General features: G+C 45.4%; 1 protein-coding gene across 1 annotated transcript; it reads right to left on the reverse strand.

The window, feature by feature from the left end:
• Positions 1-7,651: 7,651 nt before the first annotated feature.
• On the reverse strand, positions 7,652-23,206 carry LOC121852249 (zinc finger protein OZF-like; the record flags this gene model as incomplete). Its single annotated transcript, XM_042346336.1, has 4 exons — positions 7,652-7,657; positions 9,716-10,937; positions 23,027-23,086; positions 23,178-23,206. Coding segments are annotated over 4 exons (1,317 nt in total), but the record flags the coding sequence as incomplete, so codon positions are not given.
• Between the last annotated feature and the right edge of the window lie 298 nt (positions 23,207-23,504).

Genomic DNA, 23,504 nt, shown 5'->3' on the forward strand with positions numbered 1-23,504 from the left:
AACGTCTATACCTATTCTTATATTCATGATATAGTGAAAAGTGTCCCAAATTCATCACACGGGCTGTTATGGCACACAATGAGAAGGCAAATGGTCACAAACATGCCTAGAAGCCCTCATATCTTCAAAATGAATGTTAACCCAATACTCCGAGCACACAAAACGGCTGTCTGGCTACAAAAGTAATATTTATGAAAGCTAAATTCAGCTGATAAAGCAAAGGCTGTTGAAAATAATACTATTTGTTTTGATTTAAAGCTTTCGTGACTGCAGGGATTCATATTCTTGGTTCTTTCGGTAAAGTCACGTAGAAGGGAAACAATAAAATAATAAAAAATATAAAACAATAAAATTCTCACGATGTTTCAACTGCAACACAAGTAATCTTCATCAGGTGTGGAAAAAAAACACCTGATGATGATTGCTTGTTTTGAAGTCGAAACGTCGTGCTTGCGGGGGATTTGGCTCTCGGACGGTGGCCTTCACGTAGAAAAAAATTTGCCGAGCGACACGCCCTAAGCCCCGTGGTGGGAATAGGCTATTCCATTTTCCCATCCGTAAACATTAAAGTAGTTTAATTAACACATTTGTGCCGTTTCTATTATTCATTATTTACTTATTGCACGACATCGACCGTACCAACTGACGCCAATTGCGTGGGGGGCGGACCCTACCAAGTGCTGCGCGTTCGCTCCAGCTCACGGGGGACATTTCCTTTTACACGTTTTACAGGCAATACATACACACATAACGCTGCGGATATTTATTCAGTGTCATGTCCTCTTGCCCCCCCAACACAATGCGTCCAGTTTATACTGCAGACTCCGTAAATCATATTTCAGTGCTTGCATACCATTATTCTTGCACGCCCGGGGGATGCTGGGGGGAGGGGTAGTGGCCCAGCCCCTAGCCTGGCAATGTGCCAACTCTGCTGCCTCGCCAATGTAGGCCAGGACGGGGGCTACGCATGGCACAAGGCCTCAACATGGCTATGGTAAGTACAAAGTCCATTGCTTCTTACGCTAACAACTCAAGTCCATTGTTTACTATTGTTAAACACATTAGTTGACAAACATTACTATAATAATGTTTGTGTGCAGATAGAACTCACGTTGATTGCTTATTATTATTTAAACAATACGTTGCCAGATATTGTGTGCAGATAACAACTCAGGTTCATTGTTTACCATTATGAAACAAGTTGACATGTTACAATAATTATGTTTGTGTACACAAAACTCTTTTTGGATTTTTAGGTTGCTCATTTTTCCCTTTTTGCTGTCTTTTATGACGCTGCCACGGTCTACTGCCAGTCTGTGATTTGATTATTTCTTCAATAAATTTATATTGTTTCCATCGCTCACGTCACGCTATTTCCTCATACGTAGTACTGCCATACTGATAGCTGTGCCATCATCGGGGATTGCTGTGCCCGTCGATGTGTGTGTCTTTGAGTCCATATGTGTGTGCGTGTAGAGCCATGCGTGTCTTTAACCCATGTGTGTGTCTGTCTTTTTCTAACGGACAACGCCCCATGTGTGTGTGTATGTCAAAGTGGTTATGTGTGTGTGTCAGTCCAAGTGTGCGTGTCAGTCCATTTGTGTGCGTATCAGTCGCTGTGTGTGTGTGTAAGTCCATGTGTGTGCTCTTAGTCCATATGGTGTGTAAGTACATGTGTGTTTACGTCAATGTGTGTGTGAGTCCACGTATTGCTGTGTGAGTCGGTGTGTGTGAGTCGCTGTATGTGTGTACATCCATATATGTGTGTGTATCTTAAGTGCATGTCTATGTGTGTGTGAGTCCATATGTGTGTGTCTGTAAGTCGATGTGTTTGTGTGAGTCGATATGTGTGTGTCTCAGTCCATGTGCGTGTGTGTTAGTCGCTGTGTGTGCATGCCTCCATGTTAGTCAGTGTAACTCCATTTCTTTGCGTGTCTGTAGGTCCATGTGTGCATCTTAGTCCATGCGTGTGCTTTATTGACCTGCTCAAGGCCTATGATACCATCAGTAGGCCTGGCCTCTGGGTTGCTCTTTGTGCTTTCCGAGTCCCTGACCCACTAATCACCATCCTTAAGGACCTTCATGATGGCGAGCCGCCCGCGTCTAAATACGTGGCCGTGAGTCAGAGCCATTCCCTTTCCACCTTGGGGTGCAACAGGGATGTCCTCTGGCTCCCACATTATTTTACATATATTTGGACCACGTAGTTCGTCAAGCCTTCAATGCCTGTACCGGAAGAATTCCCATCTGCTACAGAAACAATGGGAGGCTGATCGATGCCCGGGTGCGGTCAAGGGATGGCACTCTATTGTTCAACCACGTTATGTATGCCGATGATCTGCTAATTGCAACTCACTCGGAGGAGGAGTTCGAGGTGCTGCTGCTGAACCTGGAGCTTGCCACCAAGAGGTGGGGCCTTACCATCAGCCCCACCAAAACTAAGCACCTGCCTGGCTATTTTGTACCATTGGACACTCCACCCCCACAACTCCCAATTGGTGATGGGCAGTTGTGGAGACAGTGGAGAATTTCCCATACCTTGCCAGTGTGCTAATGACCGGCTCCGGTTTAACAGCAAAGGTCTCACTCCGAATCAGTCGAGCTGCATTATCTTTTCATTGGCTGCGTAACACTGTGTGGAAGCTACCTGGTCTATCACTCCGTACGAAGCTTCAGGTCTTCTCGGCCACGGTCATTCCCTCCCTTCTCGATGCTTGCGAAACTTGGACCCCCTAATGGAACATCTTCGCCGATTATAAACATTTAGGATGGCCTGCCTACGATCCATCCTGGGTTTAACCAGGCTGCATTGTGTGAGGAGCTCACAAATCCTTGAAAGATGTGGACAAAGTCCCATCGGTGACCTCCAGCAGGCAAGGCTGCGTTGCCCGAGTCATGTAGCCCGCATGGCCAGCCACCGCATGCCTAAACAGCTTTTGTTCGACCGGATCGAGGGGGCTAACGGGCGCGGCACGGGCTGGAGAAGACATGGAGTGATCTGGTACAGGATGACTTGGAGCTGAGTCCACTTGCGGATGACTGGTACCAACGGTGTCAAGATCGGCCTCTGGAGCAGGCTCCTGAAGGACGCTACTGGGCAGTTGGAATCAGTCACCCTCCAACAACAACGGAGGGCGGAGGAGTGACGCTCACAACAACGAGCGGAGCGCCGGGTGGCTAAAGCACAGAAAGTTGCCACAGTAGGGGCCACAGGTGGTGCATCAGCCAGTCGTCTCAGTCAGTCGATCTGTGCCATCTGGGTTTGCCCCCTGACCTCCTGCCAGCGGGCGTTCGACACTTCATGTGGCCTCAAGGTGCACATAGCCTGGCACAAGCATTGTCGTGACGTCACCGCCACTTAGTGGTGAATGGCGGTTTTTGTTCAGTCTATGTATGTATGTGTGAGTCGATTTGTGCGTGTAACTCTGTGTGTGTGAGTCGATTTGCGTGTGTAACTACATGTGTCTGCCTTTTTCGCCGGGCAACGCCGGGTACTAACCGCTAGTACAATGATAATACTATGTAACACAATTTTTGTTCCTGCGTACAAAGTGTTATTTTTTTTATTGCTTATGCCTAAAAAGTATAGAAAATCGCTATTATTCCCCACAAACTTTGCTTTTGGTCACAAAAGCAAAGTTTGTGGGGAATAATAGCATTTCCTGTACTTTTGAGGTATATGCAATTAGGAAATAACACTACCCAGGAACAAAAATGTTTTTTGTTACACAGTGTAATAACTACGCCACCGCTCCCCACATAAATAAACTCTTACAGATGTAGTGACATTGCGGGATGTCACTGTGTAGTGCCGGCTCTAGAGAGGCACGGCGTGCGGTGTAACGACATCGCGGATACCATTATGGTGAGTGTAGTACTGGCCCTAGAGGGGCTCGGTGAGCGCTGATTGATATCGCCGGATGGCACCACGCTTGGCGTGTAGTGCCGGCCCTACAGGATAGGGTGTGGGAGTGCCAGCCGTAGGAATGAGGTTACTAAAGGCCATGGCACTCTGGTTGACCCGAGAGGGCACGTGACCAGTTAAGTCTACAAAGGGGCCCAAAGTGGGGGCTAGGGGTGGTCACGTGGTCGGGGTCCAGATCCTGCTCGAGGATTCTGAAAGGTGGTCGTGGCCAAGGGCGGAGCCAGCCACACCGCAAAAAATATAAGCCGGGTCCCCCAGAGGAACCGGCGTTGTTGTTCAACCTGAAGAAACGTTCGTCTACGTTCCACCAAGTCTACAACATGTGGAACTGGACCCGAGCTGTGGTCCCGGTCCGTAGTAGCTCGTTACGTTGTAATTAGTGCAGTTAGCCTGGTGGTCACCACCACAGGTTGTTATTCTGTTAAGGGGCAGTTACCCGTGTGTTGGTGTTAAATAAATGTGTTGCCTCCAAGTGTACGTCTGCGACTCAGTTGAACTCACTACACATACATTTCACATGAATGCCATGTAAGTGTGGATCACTTGTCAGCAGGTCATTGGAATGATCCAGGTGTCAAGGGATGAATGACTGAGATGTTTGACAGATGCACCAGCTGTGCTTCACACTGTCTTGCTGCATTTTAGGCACCCGGCGTTCCACCCATTCATGTGAGCGTTGCTCCTCCGATCTCACTGTTGTTGCAGAGCAAATATCTCAACTGCCCGCAGCATATATCACGGGCCTCCTCCACAGAGGCTGATCATGACACTCCTGGTACCAGTCATCAGCAGGTGTGATCAACTTCACATCCTCCAATCTCTTCTCAAGCCAATGCCATGCCTGTTTAGCTCGTAACACCTGGACTAACAGAAGATGCTTGAGCATGCTGTCTGTTTATGCGGGATTCATGACCCAACCAATGCAGCTTGGCCTCCCAAAGAAACTCGCTGATTATGTTCTGTACTGATATTTTAGGGATCTGTAAGGTTCTAATACAATCTTGTTTGGTTCAATAGAGGGGATCATAGGCTGGCCAGTCTTAATTATAAGCCAGAACAGACAGTCCTTTAATAAGTTAATATTTTGCATCCACAGAGAAAGGAGTAATATCTGTGGCCAAGAAGACTCACAGCTTTGTTTGTTCGTTTATTTCTAAATCCTCTTGTCTTGGTGAGGGTTGTAGCGGCAGCACATTTAGTAGGGCAGTCCAGACTTCCCTTTCCCTGGCGACAGACTCTGGATCTTCCTGGGGAATTCCCAGGCATTCCCAAATCAGCCAAGCGACATATTCCCACCAGCATGTACTTGCCTGGGCCCTGGGACTTCCCTCAGTGGGACGTGCCGATAGAGTTCCAGGGCAGTCTATTGGGGGGCCTCGTTACAGATATTGTATATTGATATCACTCGTGGAATGAGGCCTGGTGGCTCGGTGACCCACGTAACCCATTTGGACCCAGCCTGGAATGGCTGCGTGGCACCGTCCTGTGCGCCCACCATCCACAGTACGACGAGTGAGAGGCGGGTGCGATGCCAGTATGGCAGGGAGAGGGATGGTCTCAGACAGACTAGACCTTGGTGATGGACACTCACAGCTTTGTATGGCGCAAAAGTCCAGGCAGCTTCACACAGTGTTACACAGTCTAATGAAAGAATGCTGCTAGACTAAATTTAAAGTGAGACTTTGGCTGCCAAACCAGAGCTGGTCGTGAACACATTAACCAGGCATGGGAGCTCCTCCATTACTTGTAGAACTGCCTGATTACTCATGGAGAGTTGAGCAGGTACAGTGTTGTATGACATGAAATTCCCAGGCAGGTGATTTATTTTGGTGGAACATACGCAAGGCCACCTTTCATGATGGAATTATCCAGGCACAGAACAAGATTATCTAACCCATCTCATTAAGTAGCCATTTCCAGATCATCAGCAGATATAACATGGTTGACCAAGGAACGATCCCTTAACTATAACCAGGCATCGATGCGCGTATCATTTTAACGTAACAATGCTATTTATTTCTATGGCCATTGAGAGCTTCTCAAACGACATAATTATTGAAGATGCTCTGTAATGTAATGCATGGGGCCAGAGTGAATTTTTGTCACAAGCCAAGTTGAACAGGAAATGACTCCGACTCCTGGTCACGCAGCTTTAGACGGGCTTTCCCCAAATCATAAAAATCATCAAAGAATGTGAGCAGAGCAGAGACGTAAAAAACAAAGAACCCAAAGCCCCAAGCCTCTATATGGTACTATATGCCTTAATTACATCAATAAAGCAGAGATATAGTTTCTGCTGAAAATCGGCACTCCTCAGCCCCTTGAATATAGAGGTTACGATCTGGGAAAGTGCCTCGCAAAGCCAAAAGTGCGATATTCAATACTTAAGCCTTACCTAAATAATGGCATGAGGTAAAAGGAAAATAAAACTAAACAATTAAATGAACATTGAGAAACCATACACAAGACAAAATATGGGAAAAATCTATATAAATAAAGCAAACTTTGTGCACATGAACGTTTTTTTGGGAACCAAATTGTGCCAACACCACCAGATGGCAAAAATCCAACATTGTCTATCCTGAAGCTCTCCAAGGGCAACGTATTTAAAAGCTGTCTCATGAAACAAACAAGCCCCGGTATTGTATAACACAACCACAAAACCGTGACAATATACACATTTACAGCTTTCTTGGCAGAATTAAATTATTCTAATAAAGCCAGCATGGCAAGACATTACTTTTAATGTTTGATTACCGAGACCTGAGCTAAGCCGGGAAACTTAGTTATTACTGGATACTATACTTCCGATAAAGTTTGTGCGTGAGTGGGGAGCGGTAGTGCAACGGTTAGCGTGCTGCGCTATTAACCCAAGAGCCGATTTCTATTCCCACAGAGCCAAGCCACAACATTTGGCTGTCGTCTGATGAAGCTGGTTGGAATTAGTGTCAAAACGTTGTACTCAGATTGTAAATGTTGTGGCTTGGCTCTTCAACACACCGATGTGCTGTACTAGTACACTACACTATACACTATACACTACACTACTATACACTACAGTATTATACACTACACACTAGTGCTGTACTAGTGACGCATTGGCCACGTTCTGTTTACGTGACAAACCCTTACTAATTGGATGTATCGGGTGGTAGCGGGGTGAACGACACATTTATTTATTTACGCGATCTCACACAAACAAACCTGTATTATGGCTGTATATTTGGAGTTTGCGTGTCCCTCTCTCTCCGTGGTCGCGTGGATTTTCCTCCGGATCCTGCGGTTTTCCCTGCACATTTAGAGTCAACATCACCACGCGTTTAGAGTATTTGACCGATAAACATTTCCACACGTTAAATTTCGATTTAAAGCTTTCGTGACTGCAGGGATTCATCTTCTTGGTTCTTTCGGTAAAGTCACGTAGAAGGGAAGTAATAAATAATCAAAATAAAACAAAAATAATTCTCACGAGGTTTCGGCCACAACGCAAGCACCCGTCCTCAGGTGAAAACAGGTCTGTCGACACCTGGTTTTCACCTGAGGACGGCTGCTTGCGTTGTGGCCGAAACGTCGTGAGAATTATTTTATTATGTTTTATTTTTATTATTTTATTACTTCCCTTCTACGTGACTTTACCGAAAGAACCAAGACGATTTCCACACGTTGATAAGCCCACTGTGTTGTGGGCAGGTCGCTTCTGAAAACGAGCGGTGTAGCTCAAGTGGGCTATGCCTGGTAAAATAAAAAAAACGTAGAAATATTTAAAGTAAAAACAAAGTTTCAAAGTAGTGAGCCAGGTGAAGACAAATTAAACTTAAGCAGAGAATTAAAGCAAATGCAATCAGGCGAGGGCAGGAGGCAAGGCCCCGCATGGCTAGGCCCGCGTTGTAATGTTCCAACCTGGACATCGATTCCATACTCGCTGCTACTCAATTGATATCCCTACGAGGGAGAAGGAGCGAGGCTCTACCTGGGTTCACAACAACAACCACAACAACAACAACCACCACGATGTAAACTTCTCACCTCGGATCTCAGTGAGCGAGCGTGCGCGGAGCAGCAGCTACCTGGTAACTCGTGACGTCATGCGGGGTTCACACAATCCTCTTCCCCAACGAGCAGCAGGGTAACTGAATATATTATGTTAATGAGAGGGGCCCATGTCAGGTGATGGTTCTTGGCTGCTGACCCCGTCCCAAATAAGCACTTTACTGGAACGGAAATCGGCAGACGTGACGTCACGCTCAAAATCCCGGTGGGGGTAAATACCTCGGTGACATGACGTCACTAATGGAGGACACCTCCCCCTCGCATATCATGCCGAGTTAATGAGGGTGACGTCAGAGAGCGAGATCAGGGTTAGAGTTCAAGTTTATTTAGATTCCATTTCTGTGGCTCCCTCTCTTGAACAGAGACCCATTGGGTGCGTGAGCTCAACAACGTGAACATTGTGTGTGGACACTGTTTGTTGGCGCAGTCGGGGGCACAGGTGGTGCATTGGCCAGTCATTTAAGTCAGTCGACCCATGACACCTGGATCTGCCCGTGCACATAGCCTGGCACAAGCGCCGTGGTGACGTCACCGCCACTTAGTGGCGAATGGCGGTTGTTACTGTGTGTATACACTGTGCGTGTACAGACTGTTTGTATACTGTGTGGGCAAACTGTGTGTACGCTGTGTACATGGTGTGTGTAGATCTTGTGGGTATACTGCGTGTAGTGTGGGTGGTCCGAATCAGTCGGGCGGCATTATCTTTACATCGGCTGCGCTATGCTGTGTGGAAGCTGCCTGGTCTGTCGCTCCACATGAAGCTTCGGTTCTTCTCGGCCAGTCATGCCCTCCCTCTGTAGGCATGTGAAACGTGGACCCCTCTAAATGGAACATCTGCGCCAGTTAGACACATTCAGGCTGTCATGCCTACACTCAGATTGAGGGAAGCCAAGTAGAAGCACATTCTCTATTTATTGCAGAGGTTCAAGGTTCAAATCCGACAGGCACGTCTGGCTACTCAAGGAACATTTAACAAAATATGCACCGTCTGCTTAAGATTGTGTCATTCAAAACGCATAGGTCATTGCATGTTGGTGTCATGGTCAATATTTGGGCAATTTCAAACATTATCCAGAAATTACATAATGAAGATTACACATCAATCATCACCCCCTACTGACAGACTCATGCCCACATGCAGGTGACAGCAGAGTCACCTTATGACAGAGGCAGCTGCCACTTGAAGGTGCTCTTCGAGTGTTTGTGATGAGATATGAAACTGAGTTGCTGAGGCAATTAAACACCATATCAATGCAAATATAAATATAACAGTGGAATACTTAGAAGCTTATTGGCTCTTGCTCCTGATTCTTCATCTACCCAACCCACAGGTCAACAAATACTCGCCGCTCTTACTCTGCAGGTTGAACCCAGGAATTCAGTGTTCAATTTCACGTTCTTTTCATTAAAGGCCTGTGACAAAGGTGCATCTATTGGAGCTTCATTGTCTCAAGCCTACCCATCTACCGGGTCTCCATTTGACTTTGTATTGTCTAAGAAGTCCACCCACACCTCCACTTCCACAAACTGCTGGGAGTTGCCTAGCTCTGCCTCGCAGTCAGAATTCTCCTCCTGCTTCACGTTGTCTCCATCGATGTGAAGGTACGATTTTGGAGTTGAATCTTCATCTTCACAGTTTACCGTCACTTTTTCGCTCTTCACCATCACTTCACATTTCACCTTCACTTCTTCGCTCTTCATCACTTCTTCACATTTCACCTTCGCCTCTTCACATTTCACCTTGATACCTTTAAAAGTGTCCAAGCTGGGATTCACTTCTGGTTTCATGAGGGATGGGCTCATTGCAGCACTTTGACTTTCACAAGCCGATTTCAGACTCCATTTCTTGGGGATCTTCTGATGATTGTGTGTCCTCTGGTGTCTTTTAAGAATTGATGACTGTGCAAACGCCTTCCCACACAGAGTGCAACTGAAGGGTTTCTCTCCCGTGTGTGTTCTCTGGTGTCTATGAAGACCTGATGACTGTGCAAATGCCTTGTCACACACAGTGCACTTGAAGGGTTTCTCTCCCGTGTGTGTTCTCTGGTGTAATTGAAGATGTTGTGAATGTGCAAACGCCTTCCCACACACAGTGCACTTGAAGGGTTTCTCTCCAGTGTGTGTTCTCTGGTGTAATTTAAGATATGGTGATTGTGCAAACGCCTTCCCACACAGAGTGCAACTGAAGGGTTTCTCTCCTGTGTGTGTTCTCTGGTGTATTTTAAGATGTTGTGAATGTGCAAACGCCTTCCCACACAAAGTGCAACTGAAGGGTTTCTCTCTCGTGTGAGTTCTCTGATGTAATACAAGAGCAGATGACTGTGAAAACGCCTTCTCGCACAGACTACACTTGAAGGGTTTTTCTCCTGTGTGTGTTATCCGGTGTTTTTTAAGAGGAGATTTATCTGAAAATGCCTTCCCACACACACTGCACTTGAAGGGTTTATCTCCCGTGTGTGTTCTCTGGTGCGATACAAGACCAGATGACTGTGAAAACGCCTTCCCGCACAGACTGCACCTGAAGAGTTTCTCTCCCGTGTGTGTTCTCTGGTGGATTCTAAGAACTGATGAATGTGAAAATGCCTTGTCACACACAGTGCACTTGAAGGGTTTCTCTCCTGTGTGTGTTCTCTGGTGTATTTTAAGATTTTGTGAACGTGCAAACGCCTTCCCACACAGAGTGCAACTGAAGGGTTTCTCTCCCGTGTGTGTTCTCTGATGTAATACAAGAGCAGATGACTGTGAAAACGCCTTCGCGCACAGACTGCACTTGAAGGGTTTTTCTCCTGTGTGTGTTCTCCGGTGTTTTTTAAGAGCAGATGAATTTGAAAATGCCTTCCCACACACACTGCACTTGAAGGGTTTTTCTTCCGTGTGTGTTCTCTGGTGGTTCCTTAGAACTGATGGATATGAAAATGCCTTGTCACACACAGTGCACTTGAAGGGTTTCTCTCCTGTGTGAGTTCTCTGGTGCTGTGTTAAATGTCCAACACGATCCATGCTGTATGCACGCTGGTCGCGTTGTTGCCTTTTTGTACCGAGCTGCGCTGAGTGCCTTTGTTCCATCAAACCAATTCTGCAGAGGAAGCGTCAGCTGCAGACAGAAAAAAGAGAATATCCACACTATCTACGTCAGTATTGAGGCACAAAGGAATGCATATATACAGTCACACATGACTTGCATGTCTATACTCATTCATATATTCATGATAATATGAAAAAGATTCCCAAATTCATCACACGGGCACACAATTAGAGGGCCAATGGTCAACCTGGAAGCCCTAGTATCTTCAAAATGAATGTTAACCTAAAACTCCAAGCACACAATTTCAGTTTTCTGGCTACAAAAAGAATATTTATAAAAGAAAAATGCAGCTAACATAGAAAAGGGTGTTGAAAATAATACTATTTTTATTATGCAGAAATGCATAAATTAATGTTCAATCGCTAACTTAGAGGCATGAAGCCAGGCTCAGATTTCCTTGAATGCTGGGATGAACAGATCTAACTTCAGCTGCATATGTGCAGTGTTAATTTCCTGTTTCCATTCTCCTAAAAATTTCCAGAGGAAAAAAAGTATATACTATTGTTTTGATTTAACCTCCGTGTTCAATCGAGTTAATATACTTTACTGCAAATACAAACTTGACACTGTAACACACACTGGCATGGAAAAAAGGTGGTGGTGTGTTCAGAACCATGCCTGGCCACCTTCATATGCTCATTATTAATGCTTCCCCACAATAAGTTAAGTTTTCATGAATCAATCACGTTTGTTGTCAGAGATAATCAAACTTTAATTGTGATAACACTATGTAACACAATTTTTGTTCCTGGGTACTAAGTGTTATTTTTTTTATTGCTTATGCCTAAGAGTCTAGAAATTGGCTATTATTCCCCACAAATTTTGCTTTTGTGACCAGAATTGTACGTGAACGAAAATAACAAATTCACCTGTTTTTTCATTGAAAAGAGGTACATTTCTAAATATCACTGTCCTGGTCACAAAAGCAAAGTTTGTGGGGAATAGCCAATTTTTGTACTTAAGAGGCAAAAGCAATTAGGAAATAACACATACAGGAACAAGACATTTTTTTGTTACACAGTGGAAAAACTGCGCCACCGCTCCCCACATAGATAAACTCTTACATACACATATATTTCACATGAATGCCATGTAAGTGTGGATCACTTGTCAGCATGTCATGAGAATGATCCAGGTGTCAAGGGATGACTGACTGAGATGATTAACAGACGCACCAGCTGTGCTTCCTGCTGTCTTGCTGCATTTGAGGCACCCAGCGTTCCACCCATTCATGTGATCGTTGCTACTCCAACCTCATTGTTGTTGCAGAGCAAATACCTCCAACTCCCCTGCAGCATACGTCATGGGCCTCTTCGAGAGGCCGATCTTGACAGCAGGTCTGATCAACTCCACATCCTCCAATCTCTTCTCTAGCCAATGCCATGCCCGTTTAGCCCGTAACATCTGGACTAACAGAAGATGATTGTGCATGCTGTCTGTTTATGCGGAATTCATGACCCAACCAATGCAGCCTCCCTGCCAAAGTCTCAGATTATATTCTGTACTGATATTTTAGGGCTCTGTAAGGTTATAATACAATCTTGTTTGGTTCAATAGAGGGGATCATAGGCTGGCCAGTCTTAATTATAAGCCAGAACAGACGGTCCTTTAAATAAGTTAATATTTTGCATCTACAGAGAAAGGAGTAATATCTGTGGCCAAGAAGACTCGCAGCTTTGTTTGTTCGTTTATTTCTAAATCCTCTTGTCTTGGTGAGGGTTGTAGCGGCAGCAGATTTAGTAGGGCAGTCCAGACTTCCCTTTCCCTGGCGACAGACTCTGGATCTTCCTGGGGAATTCCCAGGCATTCCCAAATCAGCCAAGCGACATATTCCCACCAGCAAGTCCAGGCCCGGGCCCCGGGGACTTCCCTCAGTGGGACGTGCCCGATAGAGTTCCAGGGGCAGTCTATTGGGGGGCCTCGTTACAGATATTGTATATTGATATCACTCGTGGAATGAGGCCTGGTGGCTCGGTGACCCACGTAACCCATTTGGACCCAGCCTGGAATGGCTGCGTGGCACCGTCCTGTGCGCCCACCATCCACAGTACGAAGAGTGAGAGGCGGGTGCGATGCCAGTATGGCAGGGAGAGGGATGGTCTCAGACAGACTAGACCTTGGTGATGGACACTCACAGCTTTGTATGGCGCAAAAGTCCAGGCAGCTTCCACACAGTGTTACACAGTCTAATGAAAGAATGCTGCTAGACAAATTTAAAGTGAGACTTTGGCTGCCAAACCAGAGCTGGTCGTGAACACATTAACCAGGTATGGGAGCTCCTCCATTACTTGCAGAACTGCCTGATTACTCATGGAGAGTTGAGCAGGTACAGTGTTGTATGACATGAAATTCCCAGGCAGGTGATTTATTTTGGTGGAACATACGCAAGGCCACCTTTCATGATGGAATTATCCGGGCACAGAACGAGATTATCTAACCCGATCTCATTGAGTAGCCATTTCCAGATCATCAGCAGATATAACATGGTTGACCAGGGAACGATCCCTTAACTATAACCAGGCATCGATGCGCGTATCATTTTAACTGTAACGAATGCAATTATTTATATGGCTATTGTGAGCTTCTCAAATTACATAATTAATGAAGATGCTATGTAATGCAATGCATGGGGGCAGAGTGAATTTCTGTCACAAGCCAAATTGAACAGCAAATGGCTCCAACTCCTGGTCACGCAGCTTTAGACGGGCTTGCCCAAAATCATAAAAATCGTCAATGAATGTGAGCAGAGGCCGAGACATAAAAAACAAAGAACAACCCAAAGCCCCAAGCCTCGATATGGTACGATAGACCTTAATTACATAAAAAAGCAGAGACATTACTCTTAATGTTTGATTACTGAGACCTGAGCTAAGCCGGGTAACTTAGTTATTGCTGGATAAATACTATACTTCCGATGAAGTTTGTGTGTGAGTGGGGAGCAGTAGTGCAACGGTTAGCGTGCTGCGCTATGAACCCAGCGAGCCGATTTCTATTCCCACAGAGCCAAGCCACAACATTTGGCTGTCGTCTGATGAAGCTGGTTGGAATTACTGTCAAAACGTTGTACTTAGATTGTAAATGTTGTGGCTTGGCTCTCCAACACACCGGTGAGATGTACTAGTACACTACACTACACACTAGTGCTGTACTAGTGACGCATTGGGCACGTTCTGTTTACCTGACAAACCTCTTACTAAATGGCTGTGTCGGGTGGTGGCGGGGTTAACGGCACATTGATTTATTTACGCGATCAATCCCAAACAAACCTGTATTATGGCTGTATATTTGGAGTTTGCGTGTCCCTCTCTCTCCGTGGTCGCGTGGATTCTCCTCCGGATCCTGCGGTTTTCCCTGCACATTTAGAGTCAACATCACCACGCGTTTAGAGTATTTGACCGATAAACATTTCCACACGTTGATAAGCCCACTGCGTTGTGGGCAGGTCGCTTCTGAAAAAGAGCGGTGTAGCTCAAGTGGGCTATGCCTGGTAAAATAAAAAAAAACGTAGAAATATTTAAAGTAAAACAAAGTTTCAAAGTAGTGAGCCAGGTGAAGACAAATTAAACTTAAGCAGAGAATTAAAGCAAATGCAATCAGGCGAGGGCAGGAGGCAAGGCCCCGCATGGCTAGGCCCCGCGTTGTAATGTTTCAACCTGGACATCGATTCCATACTCGCTGCTACTCAATTGATATCCCTACGAGGGAGAAGGAGCGAGGCTCTACCTGGGTTCACAACAACAACCACCACAACCACAACAACAACAACCACCACGATGTAAACTTCTCCCCACGGATCTCCGTGCGCGAGCGTGCGCAGAGCAGAAGCTCCTGGTATGTCGTGACGTCACTTGCGGCAGCAGGAGGTGACATGACGTCACTTGCGGGGTTCACACAATCCCCTCCCCGAGCGAGCAGCAGTGTAACTGAATAAATGATATTTCGAGTTAAAGCTTTCGTGACTGCAGGGATTCATTTTCTTGGTTATTTCGGTAAAGTAACGTAGAAGGGAGATAATAAAATAATAAAAATAAACCATAATAAAATAAAATTCTCACGACGTTTCGGCCACAACAAAAGCAGCCGTCCTCAGGTGAAGAAGAGAGCTGTCGGAAAAACAGCGTCTCAATGAACGCTGCTAAGCTTGGCAGCGTCTTTCAGCTGGGTTGGAGGAGCAGAGTGCCTTGACAAAGGAGTTACATATCAACAGAGGAATTTAGCATATTGACGCTAAACAACTGCAACTACCCTACTACCATACAATAAACCGACGTGAAAACAACTAAATATAAACTACACCAATATAATCAATGTACTCAATATACTCTCCAACAGGGGCGGTTTCTTCATTAGGGCGATTGGGCGACGCACCACCAATGTCATTAAACCACAGAGTCACGCTAGCCGTCACTGTCAGCCTCTGGATATAGTCCAATCAGCGTCATGCTACGTTCTGTGGAGTACCGCCTCTTTTTGGGCGATTTCACTCCGGCTGAGAATCGCCCCGAGTGGCCCCATAGACTTACATTGAAAGATGTTTTTTTCGAACGGGGGCGCTGCAATGCATTCTCTATGGCTTCCGGGAGGGCTCGCCCTAACGTGCTTACGTCATCATACGTGTTTACGTCATCATACGTGCTTACGTCATCATACATAAGCACGTTTCATCCAACAATATAATTTGTGGCCACCTAGTGGAATCTTTAATAAAAGAAACTTGAGTGGTTTGTTTTAATAGTGAGTATAGAAACAAACAAGATGTATTGTAAGAGTCACTTTATTTTCATTAATATTAAAGAAGTGAAGTTGCCTTTACATGCTTAAGCTGTTAATTTATCCATTGCATGGGTGGACCTTATCCTTATCAATCATCCAGACATTTGCCCCCCCTGAGAGATTTTGCAGGAGCTGCCACTGCTCTCCAATAACCTGAGCTCTGAACATTACGTAACTGGGTATACACTACACTATATAATGACTACCAAAACTCCTTTGTCAAGCACTCTGCTCTCCCACCCAGCTTAAAAGACGCTACCAAGCTTAAAAGCGTTCATTGAGACGCTGTTTTCCGACAGCTCTCTTCTTCACCTGAGGACGGCTGCTTGTGTTGTGGCCGAAACGTCGAGAATTGAATTTTTTATTTCCCTACTACGTGACTTTACCGAAAGAACCAAGAATATGAATACATTATGATGTGCCGGGCTCATTAACACTTAGTGACGAATGGCGGTTGTTGTTTTTGAGCCTTCTTATCCCGGAGCTTGTTGAAAGATCTTAAAGTTTTGTGGAATCCCACCCCGTAGTGGCGGTTAAATTTCGATTTAAAGCTTTCGTGACTGCAGGGATTCATCTTCTTGGTTCTTTCTTCCTACGCATTTCACAAGTAGTACTAATCGCATATCTGCATTTCCCATAAATATGCTAAATTCCTCTTGATATGCAAATTATCTTGTCAAGGCGCTCTTCGCCCCTCCATCCCAGCTTAAATAGTCGCTCCAAGCCTGGGGCTTGTTATTCAGACTCTGTCTCCTCGACACACCTGTTCTCCACCTGAGGACGGATACTTGCGTTGTGGCCGAAACGTCGTGAGAATTATTTTATTATGTTTTATTTTTATTATTTAAATTCTACGTGACTTTACAGAAAGAACCAAGAAGATTATCCAGAAATTATACAACGGAGATAACACATCAATTATCACCCGCTAATGACAGACTCATGCCCACATGCAGGCTAGAGCAGGGTCACCTTATGCACACAGAGGCAGCTGCCACTTGGGGGTGCTCTTCGAGTGTTTGTGATGATATATGAAACAACACTGAGTTGCTGAGGCAATTAAGCAAGAACCACATAAATGCAAATATGAATATAACAGTGCGATGAATGCTTATGTGCCTTTTCCCCAAATTAATGTAGTGTCGTGTAGAATCACTCAGTCGAACAAGTTGTTCCAAGTCACCTGCTTACACTATATTACTCTTTCTCATACCAGTTATAGGCACTCCTATCTGTCTATAGGTCACTTTGTAAACCAACTTCCCCTATCTACTTACACCTCGCTGACCTGCCTGCAGCAGCTCTTCCTCTCAGCAGCTCCACACTCACAGCTCCGCACACAGACAGCAGCTCACGCAGCTTGCACCAGAGGCGTAGCTAGGATATTTTGCGCCCGGGGACGAATTATAAAATTGGCGCCCCCCCCCCCCCCCCCCCCCCCCCCGTTTAATCACATTTTCTTATTACATCGAATAAGGAATAACAATTTCAATTGTAATGAAATATTGTATTTAAAGAAGCAAATTTATAGAAATTATATTACATGGCTCACTCAGTCACTGTCGTAGACTGGTTGACAGTCTACAAAAGATACATTTTTCTTGATTTCACTGTCGCAAACTGGTCAATCACGTAATCAAAATCAGTTTTTTCCAATGTTTCTCTTTCAACGCTAAGAAGAGCAAGATCACTGAGACGATCTTGTCCCATTGAAGCACGCAAATACGACAAAATAAGTTTAAATTTGCTGAACGACCGCTCACAGCTTGCAATTGAAACTGCTATTGTTAATAAAATTTGCAGTGAAATTCGCAAATTCGGAAATATGTCGTCTCCATAAAACACAATAAAACCAAGAAGATCCAAAGGAGTTTCTGGTAGAACTTCATTCCGGTTACTGAGCAGCATTTTGCAATCTCCAATTTCTGTGAAAAGTTCGTGGCCATTGATGTCGGTGTCATAGAAATTTCCAAAATCTTTGCAATTTCGACGAATTGCATCGACATTCGTGTCGGATAGAAGAGTTTTGACGTCCAGCAGAAATCCAAATTTTGTGTTCAGGTCTTTTAGTCGTAAAAACCGTGTTGACATCTCCTGTTGAAGTCGATAAAATACACTTCATAACGCGCACAATTTCTTCTTCTGCTGAAAGTCCTGCATCTCTTGCCAGCTCTCCTGGCATCTTCCGACGTCGCCTAATTCTTCTGTCCACATCGATCCCCCAGGCTGTGCATCATCACGAAGCTTGACAAATTCATGCTCCAAAGATTTAGATCAGTTGCTGCTTCCTTGAAATTCATAGTAGGATCCTGTAAGCGCTTCTGAACACGATCAATTTTTCCAAGAATGACATTCCAGAAATGTAATAAAACTATGAAGTTAAAATTAATACGCATGCTTGTGTAGTGAGTTACACCTGTAACTGTTCTGCATCACTTCTGGTTTCAGGCGTCATAGTTACGTCCTCCGATAATTTGTCTAGCAGCCCTACTAGTTCATCCAGTCCTTCATAGATAGCTTTACCAGCTTCTGATCGTGCACTCCAGCGTGTTTCAGATTCCCGCTTTACTGTGATGGCACAGCTTTTTTAACTCTTCCCAACGAATTGTTGAACGAGAGAAAAACATATATACTTTCAACTGTTCCAAAAAATGTGACGACAAGTGGATCCTGTTTAGCTGAGTGTACTCCTGCTAAGTTTAAGCTGTGGTTGTCACAGTTGACAAACAATGCTCTGTGATTTGTCACATGTTCGTTGTTGAAGGCCGGACATATTCCCAGTCATCACAGCAGCATTGTCATAACATTGTGCCCGACAGTCGGCTAGAGGTATGTTGTCAGATTTCAGTCTCTCGACGATGACTCTTTCTAGGCTTGCTGCATCTTTTGCATGTATCTCGATACAGTATAACCTAAAATGATTCTTTGATAGTACTTTTTTAGTTTGAAAATCCACATCCACAAATCTTACGACCTGAGAAAGCTGTTCCCGATGTCCTAGATCAGGAGTTGAGTCAAGTAAGATACCGTAGTACTTGTTTTTCCTGATATCACTCAACAATTGGTTCTTTACAGTCGACGCAAGTATGTGGATAAATTCATTCTGGATTTCCGGTGACAAATAAGAAACTGATCCCGGATTTTCTCCTGCGTGCTATACGTGTTTTGCTAACAATGGGTCACACTGAGCAACGAGTTTGATCAGCGCGAGAAAGTTTCCAACATTTTAATCCTCATCCGCATTCAATTTTCCGCGTACCAAAATGTATTACATGACATGTAGGCTGTGTGTGGCGGGATATATAAACTTTTAGGTTGAGGTGTAGATTTGTGCAGTAGTTTCGTGAGGGTTGAGGCAGTCCCTAGCATGAGCGGCAGCGGCGAGATGTCTTCACCTTGGTCCCAGAACCCGAATCCCGCTCCGTCCTCACACACCCCCTTATATCTCCTCCCAATTATCCAGCTACTCCCTTGTGTCTCTTTAGGGACCGACAGGCTGGCACCTGTCAGGCCATCAATCACTCCTTATCGCACGTCTCCAAGCAACACCTCCGTGCCAGCGTATAACCCCGACCGACCCAGTCTGCAACCGAATCTCCGTTAAAGAGGTGGCGGTTTGCAAATGCAACCTTACGTTGAACACGCGCACCTGCCTGCCTCAGTTTTCCCTTGGGCAGCAGTACGCACCACGTATTTTCCCACACTACATCCCCCCCCCCCCCACGAATATAAACGCAGCCGTCCTGGCTGTAATATACATCCCTTGTGCGCACGCAACATGACAACTCATAAACACAACTCTATAGTGACCAGTGACAGACCCTAACTACAAGACATCATAAGCAGTGACCATGAAAAATAACAAGAACAGGGAATGGGAATTAACAAAAAACAACGCGTCGCGAATGGGTATGTGCAGCAGGCCCGTCCCCGCGGTAGAGACGGGTCTGCTTGAGTGTGATGAGTGTCCGATGAGGGAGTCCGCAAGGCTCCGTCCGTGGTCCTTAGATCCTCCGGCCTGCAGGCGGTACAGAACATTCCTCCTCACGGCCTGTTACTTTAGGCTTGGCGGTTGGCGTACCAACACATCAACACCGGCCGGCAGGGATGTGGGGATGAATCGACCGGACCGGACAGAATGTGTTTAACCACGAAGGATGCACAAACCAGCGCCGCCGCCCAAACAGATACACACACACTGTGACTGCCGAACCTCAATGACCTCGACCGGCCCATGACAGGGGCGGTACAGTTTTGGGGACATGCCCAGGCACCTGGAGGCAATGTTGCCAAGCCTTGTTCCCCACTTGCCACGGTATTCCAGGCACTTCATGACCCTTCAGCCGCTCGTTCCAGTCCTGTCTGCGGCTGAGTTGACCCTAGCGCTTCACGGCCCAACCGCAGCTGCTCCAGTATTTTCAATATGGGGTCAGGCCACTGCCGAACCTTTCTGCAGGGGGCTCAGTCCCACTGAACTTGCACAGGGGATCGGGTTCCCTCTCATACATCAAATAACACGGTGAGAAACCCGTCAAGGCATGGGAGCAAGTCTGTATGCCACAAGGACCCCGGGAAGTGCAGATCCCAATCCGACTGTCCGCCAGTCACTTGCTGGCATAGCGGTGAGGGTTCTATGCAACCGCTCAACCATCCCGTCACTCTGCGGATGATACGGTGAGGTGCGAATTTTCCACGTGCCCAAAAACTCACACACATCCTGGAGCAATTTGAGGAAAATCATACCCTGATTCGTGAGCAGTTGCTCCAGGGCCCCCTTATCCACAAGGCGTCGGCTATAGACGCAGTTGATGGTCAACCAAGGGCCAGGCCATAGCCAACGAGTTAAATATTCGACCCCACGAGGAGGTACTTGTGCATCTCTGGGAGACCGGGAAGGGACCCAACATGTCCAGGGCCACAAATTAATTCAGCCGTGACACAACAATGGACTGTGACGGAATCTGCTGTCGCGTGGCAGAGATTTCCGACGCGCACAATCGACACAACCTCTAATCAGGAGGGACATCACTCTACACCCCGGGCCAGTAAAAGTCCTTTTTCAACATCGCCAATGTTTTAGGCACACCCAAATGCATTAACTTTTCGTTTACGGCCTTCATAAGTTTACCCCTAAGTGTCAGCGCTGGCGACCAGCAACTGCGAGCGATATCGGGCACCGCCAAAGGCAATGATCGTGCCGACTCAACAATCATCCAGCAGTGGAGAAGCCTGGAGCTGCCACCAAGAGAGAGAGCGCCGTGTGTATGACACGCCCAACACCACACACGACTCATCGCTCAGGAGGCAAGCAAACCGAGGTATTATCGGTACAAGGAAAGCCCCACCTCTGCGCCGGCTTGACTCAAAGAGTTGAGCACAAAGACAATCACCCACACACACAACACACATATCGGGACTAATAAGATTGCTCCAAAAGTGATCTTTGTTTCGAAAAGGGCCATCCTAAGGTGGTGCGTTAACTATTAGCTGATCGTGGAAAACCATTGTCCGGTCCATTGAGCTGCTTGAATATGTCATATAGAAGTATTTTAGCAATACATTAAATGACGCTACGATGTTATGAATCTACACACTCACAGGAATACTATTGGGTTGAGATTTATTTATTTGATCACGGAATCTTGCCCGCGGATCAATTCAAGCCCATTAGCCAATTGATAAGCATCTCTTAGGCAAACAGCACACTGACACAAACTATTGTTCCAGGCATTTCGATCAATTGCATAATCTTACCAATTAATTCATTGAAAACTACTTTGGCCTTGGCACATGTTTCTTTACTACTGTTCGTATTAATATTGTAACAGATTCTTAAGGACTTTTATCTATTGGCGTGTATGGTCTCTTTACTCTGAGGAATTAGCCGATTAAATTTCGATTTAAAGCTTTCGTAACTGCAGAGATTCATCTTCTTGGTTCTTTCAGTACGTGACTTTACCGAAAGGACCAAGAAGATGAATTAGCAGATTGTTCTATTATCCAGTTAATAAACGTAACCATTGAGGGTTAATTGTACGGATCAATGAAAAGGACATTTCCAGGAGTACTGGAATGACAATTCCTAGCATAAGAGTTCGCATTACAGTGTTTTGTTTTAAGATATTAAGTTGCTTAACGCAAAGAGTCTGGTGTCCCTTCCTAAGTTCATGCGTAATAATCATAATTATAAGAACTGTTCCTGCGGTGAGATCTGAATTTTGAGACCTGACATGAACACACTAAAACATAATCAGTAAAAGTTCAAGTGAGAATCACTGTATTATTATTTAGGTCTTTCGGTAAAGTCACGTGATAGTTCAAAGAAAATAACAAAAGCCTATCTACGTACTTCACCAAAAATCCAAAGAATATGAATTCCTAGATCACGAAAGCTTTAAGTCAATGAATATATTATACCGATTGGTAAAACAGCCTGAGACAACGAAGCAGAGCCTAATTCGCATAATTACATACACTTGCATAACTTCATACAATTACACCTTCATATTATTATCACGATTGGTAATACCCCGAGATATAGCATAAATACATAATTAGCATAATTTCAAAACATTACGCATTTTCAGTTTTCATTTAATTTTAATTATTTTTCAAGACTTAATATATACAACACTTGGGAGCTTATTGGCTCTTGCTCGTGGTTAATCATCTACCCAACCCACAGGTCCACAAATACTGGTCGCTCTTACTCTGCAGGTTGAACCCAGGAATTGAGTGTTCGACTTCATGTTCTTTCATTAAAGGCCTGTGACAAGGTGAATCTATCATTGTCTCAAGCTTACACATCTACCGGGTCTCCATTTGACTTTGTATTGTCTAAGAAGTCCACCCACACCTCCACTTCCACAAACTGCTGGGAGTTGCCTCCCCTCTGCCTCACAGTCAGAAATCTCCTCCTGCTTCACGTTGCCTCCATCGATGTGAAGGTCCAATTTCGGAGTTGAATCTTCATCTTCACAGTTTACCGTCACTTCTTCGCTCTTCACCATCACTTCTTCACATTTCATCTTCATTTCTTCGCTCTTCATCACCTCTTCACATTTCACCTTGATACCTTTAAAAGTGTCCAAGCTGGGATTCACTTCTGTTCATGAGGATGGGCTCTTTGCAGCACTTTGACTTTCACAAGCCGATTTCAGACTCCACTCCTTGGGATGTTCTGATGATTGTATCTCCTCTGGTGTGTTTTAAGATTTGATAAACCTGCAAACGCCTTCCCGCACACAGTGCACCTGAAGGGTTTCTCTCCCATGTGTGTTCTCTGTGTAGTTTAAGATGTGATGACTCAGAAAACGCCTTCCCGCACAAGTGCACAAAGTGCACCTGAAGGGTTTCTCTCCCGTGTGTGTTCTCTTGTGGCAATTAAGACATGATAACCATGCAAATGCCTTCTCACAGACAGTGCACTTGAAAGGTTTCTCTCCCGTGTGTGTTCTCTGGTGTAGTTTAAGATGTGTTGACTCAGCAAACGCCTTCCCGCACAAAGTGCACCTGAAGGTTTCTCTCCCGTGTGTTCTCTGGTGTCTATGAAGATCTGATGACCATGGAAATGCCTTGTCACACACAGTGCACTTGAAGGTTTATCTCCTGTGTGAGTTATCTGGTGCTGTGTCAAATGTTCAGGACGATCCGTGCTGTATGCACACTGGT

Source organism: Callorhinchus milii, unplaced genomic scaffold, assembly GCF_018977255.1.
Source record: "Callorhinchus milii isolate IMCB2004 unplaced genomic scaffold, IMCB_Cmil_1.0 Scaffold632, whole genome shotgun sequence".
NCBI classification, from domain to species: domain Eukaryota; kingdom Metazoa; phylum Chordata; class Chondrichthyes; order Chimaeriformes; family Callorhinchidae; genus Callorhinchus; species Callorhinchus milii.